At 32.3% G+C, this 27,240-nt stretch overlaps 1 protein-coding gene across 4 annotated transcripts in view; it reads right to left on the bottom strand.

The window, feature by feature from the left end:
- Positions 1-27,177, bottom strand: part of Crag (DENN domain-containing protein Crag) — a 44,523-nt gene extending 17,346 nt beyond the window's left edge. For all 4 annotated transcript variants that reach the window (XM_088225461.1, XM_088225463.1, XM_088225462.1 and 1 more), the window contains exons 1-21: positions 26,939-27,177; positions 26,507-26,655; positions 21,246-21,410; positions 19,620-19,947; positions 16,605-16,764; positions 16,204-16,395; positions 16,009-16,110; positions 13,046-13,218; positions 12,088-12,179; positions 11,782-11,903; positions 11,589-11,697; positions 10,265-10,341; positions 10,028-10,192; positions 8,730-8,964; positions 7,842-8,114; positions 6,789-6,865; positions 5,416-5,582; positions 4,030-4,217; positions 2,840-2,971; positions 1,651-1,757; positions 304-403 (exon numbers count right to left, since the gene is read on the bottom strand). In XM_088225461.1, the coding sequence (XP_088081587.1) occupies positions 304-403; positions 1,651-1,757; positions 2,840-2,971; positions 4,030-4,217; positions 5,416-5,582; positions 6,789-6,865; positions 7,842-8,114; positions 8,730-8,964; positions 10,028-10,192; positions 10,265-10,341; positions 11,589-11,697; positions 11,782-11,903; positions 12,088-12,179; positions 13,046-13,218; positions 16,009-16,110; positions 16,204-16,395; positions 16,605-16,764; positions 19,620-19,947; positions 21,246-21,410; positions 26,507-26,642 (3,100 nt within the window). In that variant the 5' untranslated portion in view covers positions 26,643-26,655; positions 26,939-27,177. The remainder of the gene's footprint in view (positions 1-303; positions 404-1,650; positions 1,758-2,839; positions 2,972-4,029; positions 4,218-5,415; positions 5,583-6,788; positions 6,866-7,841; positions 8,115-8,729; positions 8,965-10,027; positions 10,193-10,264; positions 10,342-11,588; positions 11,698-11,781; positions 11,904-12,087; positions 12,180-13,045; positions 13,219-16,008; positions 16,111-16,203; positions 16,396-16,604; positions 16,765-19,619; positions 19,948-21,245; positions 21,411-26,506; positions 26,656-26,938) is intronic.
- Positions 27,178-27,240: the final 63 nt, after the last annotated feature.

Raw genomic sequence — 27,240 nt, 5'->3', positions numbered from 1 at the left:
TTTAAAAAAAATAATTAAATAAACTACTTCATTTTTGAGTTACATGTTGACCGGTTTTAAAAGTTACTCTTCCGTCAGTAAGTCCTGACATTAAAAAAAGTAAACTAAAATTTCATATCACATAATTAAAGATGTTTTTGACATTATAAAATAAAATCTTATGCTGTTCAGAAGTTTTGTAATCAAATTATATATAGTATTTATTTTAAGCATTCCAAAATCTGTTGAATTTGTCTGGCATTTAAACAAATAAGGTTATTTCAGAGTTTTGTAAATCCATTTGCATAATGTCGTGCCACTTACTTAATTTGATTTTCTGTAACTTGTCTAACATTTGAGCGTCCCCGGCGAAACTTTCTGATCTTAATAACCGCATGCATTCAGAGGGAGTATCGGGAGGTGTCTGTAACAAAATAAAAACAGTTGAATGAAGGGATTTTCGCTTAAAATCGTGTTTGGAGAATTTCTTCATCCAGGAAGAGATTTTTATCTTTAAATATAAAAAGTTACAATACAATGAAGCGCTTTCACATAAATGTTTCTTTAGATATTTTTAAAGGTGCAGAGAGACAAAAAACTTGATTGATACCTTGTATTAAAATTATTCACACGATGAGGAAGTTCAGTGCTACGGGAAATTGGATACATGCATTTTTTTATATTGTACCGCAAAATTTCTCAAAAATGAATAAAAATGATTTTAATAAAAATAAACTACTTTGTAATGTCACAGGTTTGCAATAGCCAATACACTATAGCGTTTTGTTGTGGCAACCGGAAATCATGTTTCCAAACGGCAACGGAATTCTGTTTTCCGGGGTAGCTTGTTTTGTTTTTTTAAAAAATAAAATGGCGTTGCATAATAAATTTGATGCTTTTGCCAATGTCATGTTGAATTATTTTATAAACAAACTGGTTCGAAACCAGGTCCAATCGTCGGGTCTGCAAGCAACATAAATATAGGTAACATAGGTAAGGTCTAAAAGTTCCGAGAAAGTTTTCTCCTTTCTCGTTTCAAAACTAAAAAGGTTAGTGGGTACAAATTACAATTGTACAGGGTTTAACTTTCAGAAGCAAAAACAAACTTTCGTGCCTACAAACTAACCCAAACATGTCAAACGATGTTGTAGAATGCCTGCAAGTCAGCTGTTTCTAAAATAAACATCGGTTTAACCCGTGTTTCTTTTGTATCTTGTCAGTTATGTTTCACCTCGAAGAACTCGTGATGTGCAATTTCAAAGTTTCGATAGGGATTTTCAAAATAACCAAAGTTTAAAAAATCAAAGTGATGATAATACGATACATAGTCTATACTATACATAGTGGATAGTCTATTAACAAATTTTTTTAAATCATTAAACTTCCTCATTCTAAAATTTTCAAAACAAAAGTAAAATGAGAGTTGTTACTTTAGATCTTTTCATAATAAGGACTCGATTATTCCAATAAAGTAAATGAGGTGACTGTTGAGTTAGTTAGTAGGGATATTATCTTACCAGTGCTAGAGCTAAGGGGCGCTAGCTCTCATTCACTTATTGAAAAGGGACGGGAATAGACACATTTGTAAATGTATACGAGCATATTATTCTCCCCTCCTTTGTTTGCAAGCGTCTTGTTCTTTGTGCCGTTTGTGCCGACTCTGTATCTTACCTGTAATTTATCAGTAATACTGCTAGACCAACTGTTGGTGTCTGCTCTTCCCAAACTGTTTGATCGATGACGGACAATTTCAGTCAAATCCGGATCGGATGGGAGACCTGTTGATTAATCAAAAAAATAAAATAAGATGCATATATAGCTAACGTATCGTAAGTTAAGACGAACAAACGCATACAGTAATGCGGGTATTTGTGTATCTGTATAGCCTTTTGAGGGGTATAATAGTGTGTAGTGTGTGATAGCGAGGCGTGCAATAATTGGACATGAAAATAATAGTATAATGCAAAAATATCCTTAAGACAGATATGCTTATTTGAAAAAAAAAAATATATATTTGCGTTCTTATGATGCATCCAATAATTTTAGGGCCATTTATAAGGAGTTGTAAATAACTCATTAGAAAATGAGTATCAAGTTGAGGTAGAGTGGGGTTTAAACTTTGGACCTCTGATCTGCAAAACTAGCCACGGGACCAAAACCCGATTCTTATAGGGCTAAATTTAATATCAAATATACTTTTTCGTGTTTTTATTTGTTTTATTTACTGGAAGACTCTCAATAACACATCAAACAATTTGTTTAAAAAAAAATAGGGAACGGTTATCAGTTATCACTGTTAATATTTTAGCATTTTCCAGAATTTTTTTTAAGTATTAAAAAAACACAGTATAATAATTATGCTTAGGAGTGCATACATACGTATATGAAATATTGTGAAAAATCAGTTTGAAAAAAAAAACTCATGTTAACCTGTCGGGATTTGAACTTGAGACCTCATGTGAGAGAGCTAAAAGCGCTAACTACTATACCACGAGGTGAACATAAAGTACTATAATAATGTGCCATTTATTTTAAATATCAATAAATAAAAAGTAAGTCTCACAAAAACCTCCAGTATCAGGGTACAGATAGACTCACGGGGGAGGGTAGATGTGGGGACGAGAAAAGAGGCCCACGTCGCGTGTGGAGCAATGAGTGAATGACGTTAGTACGCATATACATGCTATAGAGACGCGCAGGAAGATTCGCATGCCTCATTGGAACGAGCTGTGATCATACCCTGTTGCGAGGCAGGGCAATTACAAGAATATCCAGCGCCAGAAACAGCGGGAAAGGGCTCAATTGCTCAGGCAGGTTTGTACGTTGGATGGATGAAGAAAATTCAATAGTTAAGTCCAACCTGTTATGAGTAATCCTGCAGCAGTTGATATTCGGTTGGGGCGTCTTGTTCCAGAACGAAGAATGGTTCCCGCATTAGCGCGACTCCAACGTTCGTCTACTTGTGGAGCGTCACCCGTTCCTCCCCAACCACCTAAAAATAAAAAGTTAGTCTCACTGGACGTTTTGTTATAAAAATGTTATTGAATACACACATGTTTATTACCAGGGAATCTATATAACACAAGAGCATTTGAATATGAATATATAATGAATTATAAATAATACAATGAAACAACAATTCAAACCACCGACAATATACCGGCCTCGGGTATAATGCGACCTATATATTTGGAGCAGAAATGAGAAAAAGAATTCAAATATAAAACAAAAATGAATTAGGTAAACTGTATTATAAAAAACAAGATTTTTTATTCAGGCATGCTTGAATTGTCATCAGTGTCGCTAGAATGATTACTACTCGATGCATCATATTCTTCCCACAAAACTCCCTTCACTTATTCTCACTCCCATCCAGATTGTTGGAAATGCAACATTTCTTAAAACTTTTTTCAATAGATGTGTCACTAATCTTCTGCCAGGTGGTCATGATCCATTCCCCTGAGACGAATTGATGGTTTCTTTATTTTCCCTATAGGGAGAGAATGATTTCCAGCTAAGAGCCAATTGCTGTTGGCTTGGGTGTGCGAGTAGGTAGTGTGAACTCTGGTACATCTAGACACAGCCTAAATCACAAATATAACGCGAATTATTTTTTATAAAAATATTTTTAGTAAAATATATTGCGTTAAATTCGAGCTAATACGATATGTACCGAAAAATATTTAGTATTCTGGATGTACTAAAATAATTATTGGATTTTTTTTATCGTTATCATCATCATTCGCCTGTTCGTCACACCCAGTGGTGCATAGGACACTGCATTGGAAAAGTGCATGCAGTGTATCTCGATCATAAGACGCAAAGAAGCTTAAAACTGATCACCTTAACTTCCATGTAACAAAAATAATCTAGATGCGTTGTGATTGGCATGCCAATACAGTGCCCTATGTGCCACTGGGTGTGACGAACAGGCGAATGATGATGATTTATTGAATTTTCAGCAAAATTTTGTCATTTACAATACCTATTAAGACTACACATACACAAACAATATTCAATCTTGTATAATTAATTAAGATAAGTCAGTACCGGAGTCCAGGCTTGTCCTGCTGGCAGCGTTGTCTTGTACGGGGCGGGGGAGGGTGGCAGTCTGGCGGGGGCCCCCCTCGCTGGAGCCCCCCTCACGCCGCCGTGCCTCCCGCCGCGCCCCTGCCCGCCGGAATAGCGCTGCCCCCGCCACCGTCACCCGCAGTTTGTTCCACAGCAACTGAGACCCACTAAGAACCGAGAATATAAAACGATGCATAAAATAACAGTACAATGTCCCCAAAAATGATTGCCCGACAGTTTTACTTAGGGATGTGCAGACTCCCAAATTGAATCCAAGAAATATCGATTTAAGTTGTTAGTTTAATATTTGATAGCTTGTGTTCTAGACATGCTGAAGTAGAAGCCCCTAGTTAGGAACCATGGTATCTGTTAGCTAAGTGCTGGGCCCTCAAAAAAGACAAAGGCTAGCTTTCAAGTCTGGCCTTAGCAATACGGGGACAATATGGTGTAGAATTATTAAAAACGTTGGATAAATGAGTTGTGGTCCTAAAAAGGGCTGCTGTAATGTTTATTGAATTTTATGTGTCGCGTGTGCCGCGGTCATTGGCGAAATGGCCCATCCAGACACTGTGTTTTTACAGACTCAGCAGTCAAAGTAGAGCAGGGAGTGGTGGGATCGTACAAGCCCCCTCCCATCCGTCTTACTCTATCGCATGGTACTATAAAATGTGTACATTTGATGGTAACAAATCAATTGATCTGTGATTTTTGATAAGTGAACATTGTCTTTTATTTTGTCTTCGCCCTGGGTGCTTTTCACTATCCTGTTTTTCGCCTCTGCTCTGCCCGCCGACTGCCTTCGGCTCTCTATATCACCTAGACCGGGTGGAAAGTCCTTTTTAGGGCTATTGAGGTTGAATTGTAGTCTGCACAGTCTGCTTCTACTCTCCAGCTTTGCCTTTGGCTATGCTTGGGAGACTGGCCTCTCATTTACGCGGTAAGCCTGACTGATGCAGATGGCCAGTGATGAACCAGCACAAAACACGTGGTAACGCGTACGTTACAGCTTGTATAAGTGACCCACATTTGAGTTCGCAAAATAACATCTATATATTAAATTGAACATATATTTTAAAACAAAACACGGTTTCAAAATAATTTTAATCGTACGAAAAAAGTGTAGAAAACATCGAGGGATTAGAAGAATTATATTATAGTGTTGAAAATATTTATTATAAGTACCAACAGAGCTATTACAGTAAAAAGACACAAAAACTATATTTATGATATTGCACCTTGCGGAATTCAAACAACTTTTTAAAAATGTTTTGAACAGCTTCAAAAAAATATTTACATAAGTAAGAAACAATTGTATGTAAAAGTTATTTTTTAAATTAATTACATAAGATAAATTGTGAATATTACCTTGGCATGTCCTGGGGCCACTGCGCCTCAAGAACACACCGATTATAGAAGCCATATGTGAGGGCGTTGGGTTGAACTCCACTGCGTTTCATGAGGAACAAGAGCTGTACTGCCAGTACTGGGAGGGAATGGACTCCACAAAGCTGCATCATCACACGGTAGCAGACCTATAAATAACAAATTATTTGATGTATGTTATTTATTGACAGTTAAAATTCTTAATGGAATTCCACTGTAATTGCATAAAATCTTATATTTGAATATAAGTCATAAATCAAAAGCACTTGGTACACTCTCACTTATTTATTTGACCAATTTACCACTTCATCTTCATTGCATCTTTAGATTGGTCGAGATGCCCGTTAGAGGGAGAATTTGCTAATTGGTCAAATAAATAAGTATAAGTTGTTATATAATAACATATATTCCTTATCCTTTTGCAACCGACTTGATACGAGCGTGAGTTTGCCTTTCACAACACAATATCAAAAATTTCCGCAAATGTGATTGTCAAATTATTCCTGAATGGCACGATTGTGACCTTTTCCAAAAATACAGCCGTAAAGATTGGTTTATATTTTTTTATTTCTGGTGGGATCATAATGAAAATGTTTGGTGGGGTAAAAAATCGCAGGGTTGCAAAAGATTATAATAGAAATCACAAAATAAAGATACAATCAAAGCGCCTGTCCTTTTAGAAACTAGTTATAGAAACAACTGTTTTTCTTAATTTTCGCACATTCACTAACAATTTTTGGTTACTAATTTAGCAAAAATTAGCAGCGAAATATATTTTTTTGAATAACCTTAAACCAAGTAGTTTGATATGTACATAGAGGAATAAAACAAATTTAAAAACTGTTCTCAGAGATTCTAAGAAAATGACTTATTGACCCCTTTAAACTAAAGAAATGTGGGAATTCAATATGAAGAATAATTTTATGTTTGGTAAGTCGTATTAAGCGATAAAATTTGTGAATACATATACTTTTTTTCCTATATCGTAAACATAATACAGTTTAAATATCTCTTCATTATTTCATTTAATCTGTCATAAAAGACTAAAGATGTTAAATGAGTTGCCGAAGGAGATTAGGTGTGATGGGTTTATCACATCATTTTGTGAGATAGCAATGGTTTTCGTTAAAAATAAACATCCATATAAGGAAGCTAAGGTGTCTTCAGAAAGTCTGAATTAATAACAATGTTTAAAAAAATGATTACAGAACAAAATATAATTCAAAATTATTAAATAATAGTTAAATGATTACTAGCTGATTTTTTTACAACTATCTGAATAAATACATCACATTACATAAGTTTTCTTCTTTATAAAACCTTTACATTTTAAAAATCATCAAAATTATATTTACCTCATCACAGGGAACTTTCAGCTTGCTAGCTCTAACCAATAATTCGTAGGCATATCTCAGCAATGAGTGTTCTTTTCCTGGTAAAAGAAATATAAATAAAAATATTTATGTAATCAGAAGTGTACAAGTTTGGATTTTGTCTAAGGGAAGAGACCATTGCAGTAGATTGCTGCGAGACATTGCATGGATTTATATACTATTAAGTGTGTGTTCAGATGTTTATTGAAATTTATGTTTATGTAATAATTTTTAATTTTAGTATTCTTTAATAATATGCATGCACTTTCCATTATGTTGTATCCCAACTCAACACAAGGCTCTTGGCCTCATAGAGTTAGGGATACGTTTTTTGTATATGTTTAATATGTATCTTTATATGAATAAATAAATAAAATATGTAGTACATAGGTGCAACTAATATGGATTGGATACAGAAAAAGGTATATGTATATTTGAGTTGATGAATATAAAAATAGAATAGGAATATATTTCATTTAAAACATATGTATGATTGGAAATGCAACAAAATAAATATATATAAGGGTATAAATTAACAATAGAAATTAGAAAAAGTAATGGTGCTGATTCAAAGAATTTTTTTTTTCTATTTTTTTAAATTTTATTGATCGAGATTTACATACTATGGCAGTGAACCTGTTAATTAATTAACATTACATAAGTCGCACCCTCAGAAGTATACTGTCGTAAGTCTAAGTTTTGATGATTTTTTGAGCGAAATATACGACAAACTTCAGTAGGCTTAGAAATCAATTGAGTAAAGTATCTAGAAGAATACTGCAGTAACTATGATGTATGTACGTATTTTTACAGTCAAATGAGCAAATACTACAAAATAATTGGGCATTATAATATCAATATAAATTAAGTTATGAACATTAATAAATGTGAAATATGGCCAATTTAGACATAAAACAGTGTATTTCGGGGAATGCGAAGTCATTATATAATTTAGTCAATTTAAATCATAAAAAAACAATTGAAAAATAATTCATCTCAAAATTTTTCTCTTGCAAAAATATTCGCAGTATATACCTGGGTTCAGCATCAGCTGGCATGGTAGTAGGATAAAGTAGAGACTATAGCAGGCCCCCAGTAGGCAGCGTGCCCAGGATTCGGGCCCCCCAGCGAGGCGAAGGGCTAGCAGCTGCGCAGCGCGGATCTCGTGTCGCGTGCGGCGAGCCATGGGCCCACTGTCCTGGCTCTCCAGGAAGGTGCTCGCACCCAGTCCCTCCCTGCTCTGGATTTCCACCTTCATGGCCATTAATGAAGGATCCAGCTCGAACTTCTCGTACCTGTAGGTCTGGCCTGTTGAAGATAAGAAATCCTCGTGAATTCTTCTCGCTCTCCAAGCCTAGGTCTTTAACTCTTAAAAGACTGTGCTGAAAAATCCCTCTAGAGACGGTGATGTAACGTCGTGTTACATTAAGCAAAGGACGACATGATTTGAGTACAGATATTTAAAAATAAAAATTGAACATATATATATATATATATATAATAGTTAATAATCAATTTTCCATAACTTGTGAAAATAATCATATAATTTAGGCATGTTATAGTAGAATACAACTTAAATTATTTAAAAAAATAAGAGACATATTATATCAAGTCATGTGTTCTATGTAGACTCATGTGACATCATAACCACACAAATATTAAAGAGCAGAGCTACTGAGTGGAAGGCAAGTACTCTCACATCTATTGGTAGAAATCCTCCTTAAAGGTCCAGGTCCTTAAGGACCTTTAAGGAGGATTTAAAGTATCAGTCTACCAGATACGGGGCAAGTGCTCTCGTGTCCTTGGGTTTGACTAGTGGTCTGATATGGCCTCTTTTGTGATATAAAGCACCAAATAATCTACAACATGTGCATGGAATATGCATCGTCATTATAATCATTGCATACATTATTATTTACATACCGGGGTGTGGGTTATCTGGAGGTAGTACAAATACGGTTCTCTCAGAACTGTGCGCTGCCATGTCGATGTCCAGCAACCGAACTTGTGTTGTGACATCATCCAGTCCACTGACTCTTTCTGTGCATTCGTCGAAGAAAGCCAAGCCCTGGTCTCCGTCACATACAAAGGATCTCTCTTCAATAAAGCGGATAAACATTTGTGTTTTCATCACGAGAGAAAAGAATTTCTGATTCATCTGTAAAAAAAAATTAGTATCAATGATGTTTAAGCCCTAATTTTATTTATGAAACATTAAATCTTAAAGCCCGTTGCATCAAAAAAATATGGGCATTGCGGTAGTGGGTCAAATTAGACCCAGTTATAAAAATCACCTTTAAGGCATTTTTTTGTGGGTTTTTCTTTTTTATTTGCATTTTTTTTTTACATTGCATTATTTAATAGTCGTAAGTTTGATTGTCTGCCATTCATGTTCATATATAACAGATGATCGAGATACGCTGTGATTGGAAAACCATTTAAGTGCCTTATGCACAATAAGGTGGATAAAGGGATGATTTATTCATTAATTTCAAATTACATTTGTATACATGAGGGCTTCGGAAGCAAAGATAGCAAACTCCCGTTTTGGTGTTTTCGAGAAAAATAACAAAAACTGCTACACTAATGCCAAAGAGTTCATGTTAGAAATATTATTTTCACCGAACTTAAACTACAAGATACTAATAAATTAGCTTTAATAGAAACACGAATTAAAAAAAACTTTCTTAATATTTGTATGGCGGGGCCATTTTGAAAATTTAAATCTCAAGCCTGTCATTGGTCGCATAAAATGGCTGATGGATATTGCTATGTTTGCTTCCAAACACTATTTTCAAACTATCAGACGTATGATTTTAACTACATTTGCAACTCAACTCATGATTTTTATAAAAATAAAGTTGATAAACTACAGAATGACATCATAACCAAAAAATTTTTTTTTTGGAGGTTGCTATCTTTGCTTCCAATGCCCTCACATATTCACTAACATATTATGGCTTTTTAAGCTGTGCCTGTGTTAAGTCATAATAATTAACTACAACAAAATATATGACACAATATTTTTTTAAAAACAATCCGAATACAAGAAATCACATTAAAAATTAGCTAATAAAATATAAAACATACCTATGAAGTAACAAACATAATTGATATAATAATTTTAATTTGGTACATAAAGTACAAATTAAAGTAATCAATCATGCAACAAAATAACAGTTTAGACAATATCAAAAGATACAAATACAAAGAGAAAATACCTTATCCCGGGAGCGCAGAAAAGCCTGAAGTTGAAAGAGGGCTTGGGGATCTGTAGTTCCAACAGTGGGAGCTTTAGTAATAGGTAGAAGAAATGTGCGATATCCTTTTAGTGTGGATGCCATAAATCTTAAGAAGGCGCCCTGAATTTCTAGCTCAAGCGCCAACTGTGAGACAAATACAAAGTTAATAATATGTATGTACAAAATATCAGTTCAATCTCGCAAGAAAAAACTCACCTCTTTTCTTCTTTTCTGGAAATCTCTATCTAAACTTGTGGTAGGTTCTCCATTATAGTGACCGTGATGATGACCACCTAAAAAAATCTAATTGTATAATTTTTCTGGAAAATATAACTGTTGATGTATTTGAAATATTTTCCATAGACCATCATTGATCTCGGTGGCAATCATTATTTTTTAATGTACAGATTGACTACAATAAATATTGTTATGGATTTACTTGATTGAAATTACTTTACTTGATGTATCTTTATAATATAATTAACTGTAACTGTAGTATTGACTCTACATTTTGTTTAGAAAATATACCACTGAATGTCCCCAGTCGGCGATTGAGATCGTACAATACATTTTAACTTCCAACATTCAATGGAGCACTTTGATGCATATATAAGATTATGTAATTATGTATGTATGTAGAAAGTAATGCTGATATTAATATCTTTAACGATACATGGAATAATTATAGGAGAACTGTAACGCAATTTATAAAATCAAATAGTCCCTTATGTGAGTTAGGTAAAATAATTCGTAATAACCTGTTAGTATAATTTATTGTAATAACTTTCATAATATTAATAGAATTTAGTTAAGCTTGTCAATTAAAAAAAAAATATATATATTTATATATATAGTAACTCTTTTGTACTTATTTGTGCATGTTGTGATTATTATACCAAACTTTATTTATTTTTATTTATTCATAATTTTATCTTACAAACTATATTTAATAATAAACATAATGTGACCTCACTGGGGTTACCCGTGCCCAGGACACTTAACAATATACTTTTTTGAAATGTTTTTACATTTGAAAATAAACAAAGAAGACTAACTTAATAAACAGAGATAATTAACAAAATATTCACAGTTTTAAAAACTAGGTATATATGTACATCTATATTGTTTATATTACAAAACGCACAATGAAAATAACAAAAACCTAACATAAGCTATACACTTGTATGTATTATTTGTGAACCATAATAAATAAAATAAATAAAAACCAATTGATCATTATGTATTAACAATACCTAGAAAGTAGGATCGGGAAGGAATGTGAATAATAGAGGCAACAGTAACAGTTACGGGAACTTTCTAATAATCACTTTTTAATTAAATCCTTATAGTATACATTTCCACAACATATTAAAAAAATATTTTAACAGATCATTTAAGCTACATTTGATGTATGTAGAACGTGCTCAAAATTTAAAACATTTTTGATAGTTTTACTTATTATGGTTCACAAATGTAAATTTTTAAAGTATTTAAATATGTAGTCACTAAATTGGCAGTAAATAAAATTATAAATTCTCACCTCCAGAAGGTCTCAATTTATTATACAACGATTCTAGTGTATTTCTGAGTACCCGAGCTTGTCTTTTGGGAAGTAACTTGGCTGAAATGTGGCGCTGAGCTTCGCAAACCTAAAATAAAAATGACAATGTTTGATTATGTACTATGTAAACAGTTAATATAAGTATAATACATTGATATAGTCAGAGACATACCGTAATATTGTTAGTATCTAAATCGATACAAGATACATCGGGGGGAGGATCGTACAAGTCAAAAAATCGAGAATCTACTCCTATTAAGTAGGGCAAAGGTGCGTGTAATACTTCGGCTAAACCTGTAAATAAATTGACAGAGTTAATAACACATTTTATTCAACGAGCTCAGGTGTAACATGTTTGTTTTGAAAAGGCTTATTGGCAATTTTAAGAAAACCAACAATGATAATAAATGTAAGCAATTATAAAAAACTATGTTTTTAATTCAGGATTTTGATTGAGTTGTGAGTTTTTCATACTAACCCAAGGGACAAAGAGGAATATAGGGACACTGCCACTTGAATGGAAACAGGAGACTGGACACCGCTTCAGATACTGCGGTTAATGTGTCAGGTCTAAAAATAAAAAAACATAGGAAATTAATATGGTATAAGTTTTGAATACCACATACATAAATATGTATGTAATTTTAAAAAGAGTATATACTACCCAAATAAGCGCACACAATTGTGTAATAAAACAAGAAATTTAACTATGTACATACATAGTGTGGCAATTATATAACAAGACTGCTGTTAGATATGTAATTTATTGCAATAAACTTTAATTTATTGAACTTTAATCCCTATCAACATACTCTTCTCGCATATCTTATACACTGCTGCATATGTGTTTTCCATTGTTCAAAATAATGCTGTAACTCATCAGTTGTCACCCTCTTCCAAAACTATGCCATTTTTACTTTCACATGTTCAACAGACTGAAAATATGTTCCCTTCGATGCACTTTTCTTTTTTGAAAACAGGTAGAAGTCACATAGTGTGATATCTGGCGAATATAGAGGATGATTAAGCACAGGAAAGTGCTTGTCGACTAAAAATTCCTTTACAAATAGGGCATTGTGAGCTGGTGCGTAGACCTGGTGCAGAATCCAAGACTTATTTTTCCACAAATCCATCTTGATTAGGACTTATTTGTACTGTTTCTGATTAAATGTTTGACTCTCAGGCACCCAGTCAGTCATGATAACACCCTTGATATCGAAAAAAAACTATCAGTATTGCCTTTTCGACTTGCTCATTCGCGCTTCTTCAACCTCTTTCTAACCGTTGGAAAAAAGTTTGTGCCATTCAAAAACTTACACCCGTGACATAACATAATCACCAAATACCTCCAGTAACATTTGTAAACATTCCATTGGCGATTTTAAAAATTTCACAAGGAATTTCAAGGAGATGTGGAGAGTTGGCGATATCCTAACCTGAGCGAGTGTATAAGGATCTTCTGTTCTGTTAGAGCCAACATGAGCACCAGGAGACAGTTGTCTGTCCCGAGGTTCAGGAGCAACTGCCGAAAGCCAGCTCCGCTCCTCACCAGGGGTTGGTCCTCTCGCCTTGTCAGCACAACACGATCGCCCATGTTTGTTGCTGATAACTGCAAAGCAAAATTAAAATTAACAATAAATTAAATTATTATGTTGTATACTAAATTATATTTATACATAATGTAGGTAGTAGAAAACCGATCAACTGCAAATTAATAACTTTAAGACACAATTTTCTTTATTTATTTATAAATGCCATTTACATAACATGTTATAAAAGAGTGTTTAAATAGGAGGAAAATAAATATATTAATGCACATTCAAAAATGGATTGTACTTATATTTTTTATGATATAAGTATCACAAAAATCACTTTCGAACCTCTTCTATTTTATGAATGTGGTTCAACTCAGAAGGGTCCCAAATAACGGCACAGTATTCTAGTATACTGCGGACAAGTGTATCATACAATGTGCGTATTGCAATTGTATAATTGAACGATCTAGAATTTCCAAGTACAAATCCAAGCATCATACTCGATTCATCTACAACACTAGTGATATAGAAGTAAAACTAAAATTTGCTTAATTTATAGATTATGTTTTTCATTGTATGGACAAACTTGAGCAGGTTGATGTAATTTATACAGACTTCGAAAAAGCTTTCGACCGAGTGGATCATATCATTCTTATGAGAAAACTTTTAAACTTGGGTGTAAAAGGAGACGTTCACAGATGGATCTTATCTTATCTCAGCAATAGAAGCCAAGCTGTTGTTCTTGGTGGTTTTCGATCTGAGTTTGCTGATATTTCCTCCGGAGTACTCCAGGGTTCACATTTGGGACCATTGTTTTACAATGAGTATCTCTATGATATTTATGTTGTATTTATGAACGCAAGATTTTTGATGTACGCAGATGATAAAAAAATATACTTCAAAGTTAAGAATCCCCTTGACTGTCTTAAACTTCAAGATGATCTAAACCGTTTGACAGAATACTATTTGAAAAATCGTATTAACGTCAATGTATCAAAGTGTTTGCTTATTTCTTTTTCGCGAGGTCGACATCCAATCCCCTATCATTATATATTATCAAACCAACCTGTTCAGAGAGTTGATACCGTACGCGATCTGGGTGTTATTCTTGATAGCAAACTTACATTTGAGAATCACTTCGATGACATACTGACCCGTGCACATAGAAACCTTGGTTTTGTACTTCGTACATGTCAGGTATTTAAAGATATCGCGTGTATTAAAATGGTCTACTTTGCTCATGTTCGCAGTTTGCTCGAGTATGCCTCTTCTGTTTGGTCTCCACAATATGTCACACATAAAGAAAAGTTTGAGAAAATTCAATGGACATTTCTTAGACATCTTAACTGGAAATGCAGGTATACCGATCTCAATTATATGTCTTCCTGCAAAAAACACCACTTGCTTACTTTAGAAGATCGCCGTCTACTGTTGGACATGGGGGTGCTTCATGACATACTCAGTGGACGCCTTGATAGTCCGGCTCTTTTGTCAGAGTTATCATTAAATGTCCCCGGCTACCGCACCCGTCACACGTCGAGCTCTCTATTTCATGTGCCAGCAGTTCGTACGAACTATGCCCAGAGCTCTCCACTTATACGTTTTGCTAGTGAATATAATTTGAACTTTCCCCTTATTGATCCATTTGATTGTAAAAAAATAACATTTAAAATGCGCGTCTTAAAACATACTTTTTTGTCTTATACTTAGTTTCAATAATAAAGTTTTATTTTATTTTATTAAATTTTATCTCTATTTCTTAATATTTTAAATATATTTATATTTTCGATACCTGACACCCTCTTTCCAATATAACACCCACACACCCACCCTCTCACTCACTTACACTCACACAAACACACTAGTATGTATTGTACGTGTATTTAATGTATTTCTGTCATTGGTTTTATTCTTTGTATATGTTATTTGTTATATTTGTATTACATGTATTACTGTTGATATCCCCAATAAATAAAAAATAAAAAAATATAAAAACAATATCAAGATCTTTGATTTGGTAAAAGTACATTATCTATATTGTATTTTATAATTATAATAATTTTGACTGAGAAAAAACTATATATGTTTAAAACTTGACAAACAATTAAAAACTATGTATACTACAAATAATCTATATATTTAAGTAAGTTAACAATTTACAAGTATTTTTATATAGAATTTTCGATTTAGCAATATGTACACTTGATGATACATTTCAAAAGGCGGACATTAACAATGTACTTTTTACGTAGTTATACTGTAATGTCAACAACAAATATCTACAAACATATTACAACAGAGATGAAAAACATTTTAAAGAAGACAATATAGAAGTCTAGGCATCTACAGGGCTGGTTTAAGTGGCCACTTTACACACTATGTAACATTCACCATTCTGCTCATATTTGAACATCTATATTACTTCAATTCTTTCATCTGTTGATGTTTGTGAAGTTAAAGAGCTGAAACATTTATTTATGCGAGTGAGATGCATCTAATTGAATTATTTCACCTACATACAAGGCAACGCCTGAATTTTTTTATATTTTTTAATTTCTATACTTCTTCATGGACCAGGGCTGGTATTCAAAATGAAATTATAGTGCGGTATAGCGCGTTTTTACGTACTAAATACGTATTATAGCGCGCTGTAAACGCATTCGGAATACCAGCCCAGGTGGATTTATCAACAATATTTTGAGTTTGTCCAAATTTTTGTAGACAAGGACTGGATTCAACTCCCTCCAAACTAAAAATATTGTTGATAAATATCTACAAAAGTAACATAATTCTCAAGTTCAATACCGGGGATTTCCCCGGACCATTTGATCCAGTGTACTGATTTAATTTGTAAAACTACAAACCTGTATTAAAATTCTTGGTTCAGGAAAGGGAACTTCTTCCAATAAGTGAGTGATATACCGTTCTACTGGAACTGACAGGGATTCTTTAGAGCACGCCATATCCTATAAAAGCATGAAAATAGTTTGGAGATCTTAACGTTCATTTGAAAACTAGGGGTAGTAAATAAAGTAGACAAACAGCATATTTTCTCTTACCAGTATGTACAATAGCCACCTTTCAAATGTGTCACTAAAAGGCCAATGTGATAGAAGACAGATACTCTTATTGACATGAATGGAATATTCCGTTTGAGAGATACCTTTCCTCCAACACAAGCCTTCCAACTGAGCATCTGTTAAATTATTATGATCGTAATTTTCATAAAATGTCACCGCTGATCCGTAAACCTGTGCAAAAAATAAGTCATTATATTTCTTTTTAATTTAATATTGTATAATTCATTTTTATCCAGCAAGAACATTTTTAATAGTATTTTGAGTTTGTCCAAATGTTTGAAAACAAGGATTGAAAAACTGTTTGGCTCATTTCAAATAGTATTGCAAATTTCAAAAAGGGATTATGAATAAAACAAAAGTTTTAATTTGAATTGTCTGACCTTGTCTGTTGCATCCGAAACTGTGAGAACAAACGTGGAGAACACGGGTTTTGGTTGAGAAGCTTCATTTGGCCAAATTTCTAATGTCGCACCCATAGGAAGGCAAAATAATGGCACCGAACTTGGAAAACTAAAATTACTATAATCTGTGGACGGATATCTGAAAATAAAAAAATTAAAGACAAATTAATTTATACAATTGATTTTAGAGACCAAAAAAATATTGTATAGATTAGCATTTTATGAATTATAAGATAGAAAAAATATTAAAATTTGCAATGTTTTGAGTATGTCCCAATGTTTGTAGACAAGCTGGACCTCAGGAAGTTATCATTATTGTATCCTCGCTTCTCATAAATGTGTTCCCTCTCCATTGCAACAAATTTACATGAAAATTTTTTACCAGCTGCAATGTTATTCAAGATTAAAAAAATCATAATAAAACGTTTGTAAAATATAATAAATAGGTAAATGTGATTGTTTTAAGCAGTTAGGATTGTTCAATTTTTACAAAATTAATATTGTGTGTTAAAAATATGGCATTGTTTCGTATAGTAAGCAGGCACATTTTTACTGACAATATACGAGGTGTGTTCAGAAAATAACAGGAATTTTTCAATTTTGCGGGTTTGGAGAGTCCGATTGTGTTTTTTTTCGTTATGTTGGTATGCATGCCCTTGAAGTATGCTTAAGTTTTCAGCTGTATTCATTGTTTACTTTGTCTGTGGCAGCTGCTAAGGTTAGACGTGTTTTTAGGAGCTAGGTGATTTTCGTTTGTTAAAAAAAATGGATCAAAGAATTTGTATAAAATTTGGTGTAAAAAATGCAATAAAGTGTAACAAAATGTGTGAAATGTTAACAAGCCCTATGGTGAGTCTGCTATGAGTAAAACAAGAGTTTACGAGTGATATAAGCATTTCCAAGATGGCTGTGAAGACGTTGGAGATGACGAACGGCCCGGACGCCCCAGCACATCAACAATCGATGAAATCGTGGAAAAGTTAATGAAATGGTTATGAACAATCGCCGAATCACAATCAGAGAAGTCGCTGATGATGTTGGCATATTGATTGGCTCATGCCATGAAATTTGATGGGTCTGAAACGCGTGGCAGCAAAATATGTTAAAAAATTTATGAATTTTGAACAAAAACAGCGGCGAATGGAAGTTGCTCAGGTGTCACTAAATGAAGTCAACGACGATGCAGAATTACTGAAACGTGTTATAACAGGTGACCAAACATGAGTTTACGGATACGACGTCGAAACTAAGGCTCAATCGTCCCAGTGGAGGCATTCTGTCTAACCTTAGCGGCTGCCACAGACAAAGTAAACAATGAATACGGCTGAAAAGTTTAGCATACTCCAGGAGCATGTATACAAACATAGTAAAAAAAATAACAATCAGACTCTCCAAACCCGCGAAATTTTAAAATCCCTGTTATTTTCTGAACACACCTCGTAAATACATATTTAACTAAAATGAAAATGTGTGTTGCATTTGAAAAAAAAATATGAATGTAAATGTCTATGACTTATCAATACCTTTATCAAGGGACATAAACACACAGATTATGTAAACATTGATTCATAGATATGGAAATTGTTTATTTAAGTTATCAATTATCTCATTTTAGCGGCTTTTTAGGGGTAATTTCAGACTACTTTGTGCCAGCATGTAATAACAACAAAATTACCTGTGGTTTCTAAAAATATATTCTGATAGGAATGATTTAATTATTAAAAAGTACATGGCAAAAACAGGCACATTGCATTTTTTATTTTATGAGATATTAATGCCTTTTTTTCTTCTGAATGAGTTCAATAGAATGAAATACTTAAAACTATCCAAATGTGGCTCCTTGTCTGATAAAGTGTAGGAATACAATAAGAGGTCACGGTTAGTAAAACCATAATAAAAAAATGGAATAATTGCTGAAATGAACTTAAATTTTATTTTAATGTATTTATATTTGTTAATGAGACCGTTATTAATGTGTACCTTTCAACTGCATTATTTTTTTTATGTATAAACTATGTTTCATTCCAGTACTTAAATAAATCATCTTTTAAATAAAAAATCTAATGTACATAATAAAAAAATGATTCCTAAATAAATAGTAGATAACAATATTATAGTATTTTCAAACATATATTTTTCGATAAAAATATTTTATCAGGTACCAGTTAACCATACCTAAAGATATAGTCACACCAATGTGAATTTAATGTATGTAATAACGGCAAGAGATAAAAAATAAGATAAGTAACAAATTGCATTCAAATTTAACATTCAAGTTAAGATTAAGTCATAAATAAGAATTATATTTTATTAGTTTGATATAAAAACTAATAGGAGTGAAAAAATCTTATGCAACTTACTTACTAATTTTTACTGATCTATCTTTTACACGACTACCGAATAATTTGAATTCATACTATTGCTGTGCAGAATGCAGTGTAATTGTCAGGCTTGTAGTAAAAGTTAGTAACTGCAAATGTTTCTATATCCAAGTCTGAATTTTTATTCATTGGTTAAACCTGAGGATGTGAGAGCACTTGCCCCTTACCTAATTGCCCTTTACTTTAAGGACTTGGGCTTTGAGGAGTATAATAATGAATATGAAAGCATCTGATCTCCATCAGGACCCAGGCTCTTCGAAGACTTAATTTGAAGAGACCTGTCAAAATAGATCTACACAGTTAGCAGTGACGTCGGGAGCTTGTGTGAAACAGACCCCAAATTATTGATGAAATATTTTAACTGATTTCACATCTTAATTTACAATAAAAAACAAATTATCTAACCTGTTGACAAAATATTATCTAACAAACAAACGTTCGATTTGTAATATCTCACAAATACCAAAATGCAAAATTTTCTACAATACAATTTATACCTGATAGTCGAAAACACTTGTCTCGAGTAACGATTTTATTTCATACACAGAACTGCATTATTAATTTCACCTGGGCACAATACACCAGAAAACAGTGATATATAAATGAATGTTACCTAAAAAGTACTTCAGGCTTATAGGACAAAAGTGTTGGTCTATTCATAGATTTCTTATAGCAGAGAAACACGTCGCTTCCCATCATGCCTTTGTTGAGATTCTTGTTGATAAGACAGAAGGCGTGTGGGGGAGTTTCTGCCCTGCTGGAGACGACTACGCAGATGTCGGTCACCACGAGAGCGTTGCAGGGAGCCGTGCGGTGAGCTCGACGGTACGTGATGAAGGTTTTGGCCGTAGAGTTGTTAACATTGGCCACTCGCCCTCCAGTCGTGGTAGTAATCATTTCTGCATCTGTCATGAGGCGCTCCTTGCCTTCGTACATAACACCTGTAAAGAAATTCATCATAAATTTTCATTTTATTTACCTAGCACATAAATCCGTGGTGAAAACGAAAACATAGTTGATATTTTTAATATTAAAAACAGTTTCCACTTTGAAATATGACATTTTAGACTATTTTGTTTATAAATTTGTATAAACCAATTTAATTAAAAGCTACACTTCGACTGGTATGAGATTAACCAAACTAATCCATTATCGTCACATTTCAGGAAGATTATTTAACTCACTTTTAATGTTTCGATTTGTATAAATTAAATTTATTATCTCATTTCATTATTAAGCATCTCATTAATTTAAGTGTTAAAATTTACATTGAAAACTGGACATGATTTATGGCTAACAGGAAATGGCCCCAAAATTAAAATATTTGGGACTGTTGGAATATGATCCATTGGAAGATTATTCCGGGGTGGTATTCTGAATCTTCTCTACACCCCTAAAAAGTGATCAATATGGGGATTTTTATTTTTTGCATGCATTTACACATTGCTTTATATCTGGCTAAACTGATGATTAAACGCCAAATAAATATGAACACGTGAAATCAAACATGATGATTTTCTAAATTTATTGCAACAGAGAGGGAAAACATTGTGAGAAGAGAATATGGAAGTCTAGGCATTAACAGTTTATGTTTATGTATATAAACATAGGCAGAATGGTAAATATTACACAGTGTGTAAAGTGGCTACTTAAACCATACAATGGCAGGTCGTAAGCCCTGTAAATGCTTAGACTTCCATATTCCATTCTTAAAATGTTTTCCCTTTCTGTTGCAACAAATTTAGACCTAAATAACTCCCTAGGGAGAAAATCCAGCCTCTCTACAAACATTTGGACATACTCAAACCATTGTTAAAGATGGTTTTAATTTAGAACATTATTGCGGCCTTAAGCACAACCCAAAACACTTAATAAGGTTGAATTGATCAAACCGTATTAGTTTTTTTCAGTTTTTTAAACAGTTTTATACATCATTTGACATTTAATCATCAGTGTGGCAGAGAATAAAACGTCACGTATTAGTCGGAGGCTGTTGGCGTGGAAAAGAGAGAGATCAGTCTTAGGTTCTTTGTTTTATAGAATTTTGACAGTGCCCTCTGCCGGCCAGTCGCACATTTTATGCGATGTCCAGAAACATGACTCCCCCTCCAGTTGATAGTCATTATTATTATATATATTACAGTTATTTAGAATTATTATATATTTTTTTATTATAAAAAAGAACACTGTACAGTCTTCCCAAGAAATTTGTACTAAAATTAACTTTAAAATCCCTTACCAATATCCACAAGAGGAGGACGGTCCCTGCCTCGCCTAAAGCAAATAAAACATTCGGCTGAACGAAGAGATCCATGGTTTAAATTTGCCGGTAAGCCAGTCGGTGTTGTTTCTAAGAGCTCGTATTCATCCGGAACTTCTTCTCCCAAACCAGGAAAAAGGATACCTGAAATTAACAATTTTAATTTTTACAAATTATTGTGTAAAATAATGACAGCAGACATGCTTTCGTAAAATAATGAATCATTCTTAATTAACTCTGTTTAATTAACAGGCAATGGTGGCTAATTATTTTTATGGATAACTTACATCATTTTTGTAATTTAATACCTCAAGGGCGCTTTACAAAGTGATTCAATGAATATCAATTTAATTTTAACTTAAAATTTTTAATTCAAGTAAAACAATTTATTATCGCAGTAAATGTTATCCAAGGATGTTAATCATTATCAAATTATTTAAACATTTTTGCTATTTGAAAAAAAAAATCATCTACTAAAATGTCAAATAATGTTTCTTTATTAGATATGAGATATCACCATTTCTGTAAGCGTTATAACCAAGTTCGACTGTAAACTTAAAACTTGCTCGAAATATAATTCAGGATGACAGGAATTCGCTCCTAAAAAAAATGTTTTAATGCTGACTCCACTACCAGCATAAGCAGAAGAAATAAAGACATACTAAGGGATACCGGTAATTAAAAAATAAACTAGCCACTATTTAATTTATCTAGGTACGTGAGTAAATAAATCCTAATTTTTGTGTATATTTGAATGAAGACCTGGGCCCTGATTACAATGGGAAGTTAAAATTTATCTTCGATTTTAATCTATAAAGTAAAATTAAGTTTCCTGTATGAAAAGCAATCTATGCATACAATTTTTTCTTCTAAACATGTTCAATTATAGGTTACCGACGAAGATACTTTAAATGTTCATGAAATATACTCATTTTCGTACACAAATATCGTTTTTTCTTTATAGACAGTCAAAGATAACTCTGTTCACTTCCCATTGTGATCGGGTTCCTGGGTTGAAAGGGTAAAATGAGAATATATGAATTTGAAACAACTATCAAAGCATGAACTTTTGTTTAGGTATAAGAAATGTATGCAAGATACTTTTCTTTACTAATATAATAATTTTATTGTAATCACTTTATTACAGTAGCCGGCATTAAATAAAAGGGCTTAAGAAAGAGACTGCCGGCCTAGTCGGCTTTATAGAGCGTCGTCTGTGTTATTCATCCAGATACCAGACTCATGCAACAGAGACAACGTTCTACAAAATTGGCAGTCTCTTTGTTAAGCCGCCGGGTACTGTAATTTGTATATTCAATACATGTTATATTGTTTTTTCATTAACCGTTTTAGTGCTAAGCAATTTTGGCAAAAATAAATGAAAATTGCTATACACATATTGATTAATTTAGAGGAAAAAATAATGGTGTCAAATAAAACACTCTAACTTAGACAAATATCAATCAATTTTATTAATTATTTTTGCATTATAAAGATAAAATGTTTATTGTTTATTAATGTTTATTAAACATAAAGTGCGAGGTTAGCGTACGTGCACTCCCGCGGAGCACCGAAAACACACTGAAACTCGCAGCGCTTTTGCGCTGCGCCGCAATTTTCGATACAAACGATCGCAGCGCTTTTGCGCCGCGTAGCATTCTAACGGTTAAAAGGACATTTTCAATAATGTATATTTTATTAGTGTTTGCATGTAACTGATAAAAAATATATTTTTGTTTAATAGATTGAGTTTTTCTACTGACATTTCTTGGTGGAAATGCATTTTAATTATAATAATAAAAATACGTGTATAGTTTTATTCCACATTTATGAGTGGAATAAAAAATAAAGTAGAATAAAACTACATATATGCGTATTTCTATTATTATAATATTTTTGTTTGTCATTTCTAAAATTATAATGTCTTATCAAAAATATTACAGGAGAGTTATTCATTATTTCTACCATAATGACTCATCAAAGGCCTCCTACTCACAATATGCGTAAGCAGTGACAATACTCGTTATGCAATTTTATAACGTTGAATCTAACCAAAAAAGTATTATAATATTTTAATCTTCTAGATAAATCAGATTAAGAGACAATGTCAAATAATTTATTTTCATAATGTTTTAGTTCAAATATGGAAACAAATAGTTTTTGAAAAATGCATATTAAAAATTACAGCTACTGCATTTAAAAATGCTGAAAAAATCGACATAGTAAACTTTGTATGTATTTATTTTCACTGTTGGATAATTATTATTATTATTATTTGTTATTTGTGTTAGGCAATAATGATGCAATAAAATATATATATATATAATTTACACAAAGTAATGGTACAAGTCGAATATAAAAAAACACGGCTTGATACTTAGGATCATAAAAGAAAAAAACAAATAATATGATTTAGCATAATACTATAACACAGTGCGTACTTTTTCCAGAAGCATAAATTATTGGATCTATGGTAATCAATAGTTATAAACACCTCACCAATAATGGTGGTTGATTGGTATGCACTCGGGTATTCTCTTACAAGCTGACCTTGTCTACTATAGACAGATTGAATTACTTATATTTAATGAGTTCATTATTGAATTCAACAGACAACAAACAACACACATAGAAATGTGACATGTTATTTATAAAACTGAATTTCTTAAATGAAAACTAACAAAAATGTGTATTTAAAATCAACTGACGTAAATCATATGTTTTTGGAAAGGCTTGTACTTTAACTTTTTATGGACCAAAATGAACACATTCGCGGACACTCAGGACCCACTCATAAGGACACATATCATAAAATCCTTATTTTTTAAAAATATTTCACTTCCAATTGGACAGTAGTCGATGGTTTAAAGTAAATCTTATTTGACTAACAAACTGGTATACTGACTGTTTTTTATGAGACAATATCTCCTCCTACCATATAATTACTTCAGTTTCACATAGGCTATAGCAGTTTTAACTACCAATGTCTTATGAAGTGACGGCTGAAGCAGTCATTTTCTAAATAAAAGACACGATTTTGACCACTACAGCCAGCCAGTATAACAGCGAACGTGATAAAATCAACCAACATTTTTTAAATTTTTATTAATAACAAATAAAAATGCAATATTACAACTAAATACAATTTTTTACATTAATCAAATACATATATTTACATTAACGTTTCCCATTACATAAAAGAAATAAACAATTTTTGTGTACATAATGGGGGGTGACGTCTTACCATAGTTTATTTTATTTTAATTAATAATATTTTTAGAAAAACATAAATAAATTACAAAAAATAAATAAACGATGTTTTCAATCAGTGTTACATAAAGAAGAATTATAGATGTAATTTTTCACTTCTTTCTTAAATATATTGTATTCCTGACTGTGCTTTTTATTATCTTTGTTCATTTCATTAAAGAAAAATATTCCTCTGTAAGTATATTGATGTTGTGCAGTAGTTGACATAAATCATAAATTTTTTAAAAGGTTTGTGCTGAATAATTTTTTATGGACCAAAAATAAAAATATTTTATTATGCATTCGGCCTCGTAGTGCAGTGGTCAGCGCTTTTGCCTACCACGCAAGAGGTCTCGGGTGCGATTCCCGGCATGGTTGACATGAAATATTTATTTGAAAAGATGTTTTCACACTAGAATATTTCACAGTCCCTGGACTGGCCCCTGAAGCGTAAGACTGATCATCTTACCTTCACGTAACAAAAATGATCAAGATACACTGCGATTGGTGTACCGATGCAGTGCCCTATACACCATTGGGTGCGGAAAGGGAATGATAATTACTAAAACAAACAAAATTTGTATGTTAACTTGGTTCACTGACATGAACTAACACATTAATATAGGCTATTAAATATTCTAAGGCACTGCACATTTTTGTAAATATTTTGATCCTATAATTAACAGATATATACTCTACAATATGGACCCCTTACTACAACTGTCACCAAAATTCTCTTGAAAGAGTCCGAAAAAAATTCTTACGGTATATAAATTTTAAACTTAGAATCAGTCATGAATTTTTAAATTCCGATTTTTTACTAAAAACATTAAATTTGTTAAAACTTAACGATAGAAGAAAAATAATAGACCTTTTAAATTTATTCAAAATTGTAAATTCAATATGGGATTGCCCTGAACTATTATCTCTCATCAACTTCAGGGTGCCTGGAAGAATGACTAGACAGGTGCCACCGTTTTGTAGCAACAATTCACGGACAGTGTATACTTGTAATGCCGTATTAAATAGACTTCATGAACTCAGCAATAGTTATTCCCACGTATCTGATATATTTAGTGTAGGGTATTGTTCCTATAGAACAAACCTTTTGAACTTTTTCAAAGATGGTGAATGGTAATTATATTTATTTATTCATGCATTTCATATTATGAATATATATTTACAGTTTTTTGTTCACTTTGCTTAGCTGTGTGAAACAGTACTTATGATTTTTTTGTTGTTTTACTGTAGAATGTTTTATTATTTAAACTTTCTACTGAATATGCTGTATAATTTTTGGGTTATTTTTTTAAATATAAATCTTGTGTAATTTTTGGTTTAATTTTTATTTTTATAAATCTTGGGTATAAGGAAATTCATGTTTTTAAAAAAAAAAAAAAAATATTAAGCCAAATATGTTAATATTATAAAAGTTTTTAAAAGGCAGATTTGCCGTTTATGTTAATAAAATAAAATAATATGGAATGATAAATAAAATTATTTCTTGAATAAATAATCAAAACAATATTTGAAAAGGTCAATTTGTTTAATGGATGCAATGCGCCCCTAAAAGTATAACATATTTAGAATATTATTTAAAAATATATATATATATGTACTTTTTAAAATACCCACAATATAAGTGATTGATTACCTTGAAAATCAAACCAGTCTAATAATAATAATATGAAAGTTATGAAAATAGAAAAAGGTCTATAAAACTTTGAGGACCGATGTATTTACTCATTGTTTAATTAATGTTATTTGAATAACAGTAAACTCTTACCAAGAAATGTAAGCAAATCAAAATAACTTTGTTTAGTTAAGTATTGTATTATAACTAATACACTAAATATATTCCTCTTATTTTGGGTAGCATCTTTTTATTTAAAAGCCTCTTTTTATCAGCAGGAATGTATCCCAATGGCAATTTGCCTAAATATTGCATTTGCACAATAATACTTCAAATAAACTTGTTTTGCTCCACTTACCCAAGTCTGTGATAGGAGCTTTGGAGTCATTACTCTTCAGATGACCAGAATCACTAAATATGGATTCCTCCAGCAATTCAGGATGTTCTGGAAGCCCGGCAACGACAAAATAATCCGCTACTCTTCTCTCATCCATGTTATTGAATTATCTGAAATGAATTAACACTGATAAATGCTTGGCTCCAAACACATAACAATTAGTGCAACCTGATGCAGGTCGCAATTTAGATTAAAATGACTACACACTCATTATAATATCATTTTCATTAGAAAAGATAACCATTAGTGGAAATAGAAAATGACACAATAAATTTTAACAAGCATGTATTATGAAGTAATAAAAAAAAATGGAAAATTGGAATAAAAAATTGACATAGTTTCATTCGAGTGCAAGGAATACTTAATATATTATTAATTTAATTAAATACTAACAACAAATAATAAAAGTGAGGACACATAACAGTACTTCGTACAGAAACTTTAAACTTATTATCACTCATAAACATGTGTGTCTTTGAAGACGTTAATAAAAAGTCGATATTATTATAAATAATATTGTTTATTTCAAAGTATTAATTAATTTGTTACTCGTGAAGAACAGTTAAACAGCTATAAAATGACAACTTTTACGTCAGCCATGATGTGATAAATATTTTCGGTCGACAAACTGTAATACCGACATAGTTATTAGTGCTGTCAAGATATTTCCGATATTCCATAAATTAAAATCTATC

The sequence above is a fragment of the Micrasema longulum genome, unplaced genomic scaffold (genome assembly GCF_059751315.1).
Source record: "Micrasema longulum isolate JH-2025_06_02 unplaced genomic scaffold, ASM5975131v1 h1tg000362l, whole genome shotgun sequence".
Classification (NCBI taxonomy): domain Eukaryota; kingdom Metazoa; phylum Arthropoda; class Insecta; order Trichoptera; family Brachycentridae; genus Micrasema; species Micrasema longulum.
This window is presented reverse-complemented; position numbering and strand designations above follow the sequence as displayed.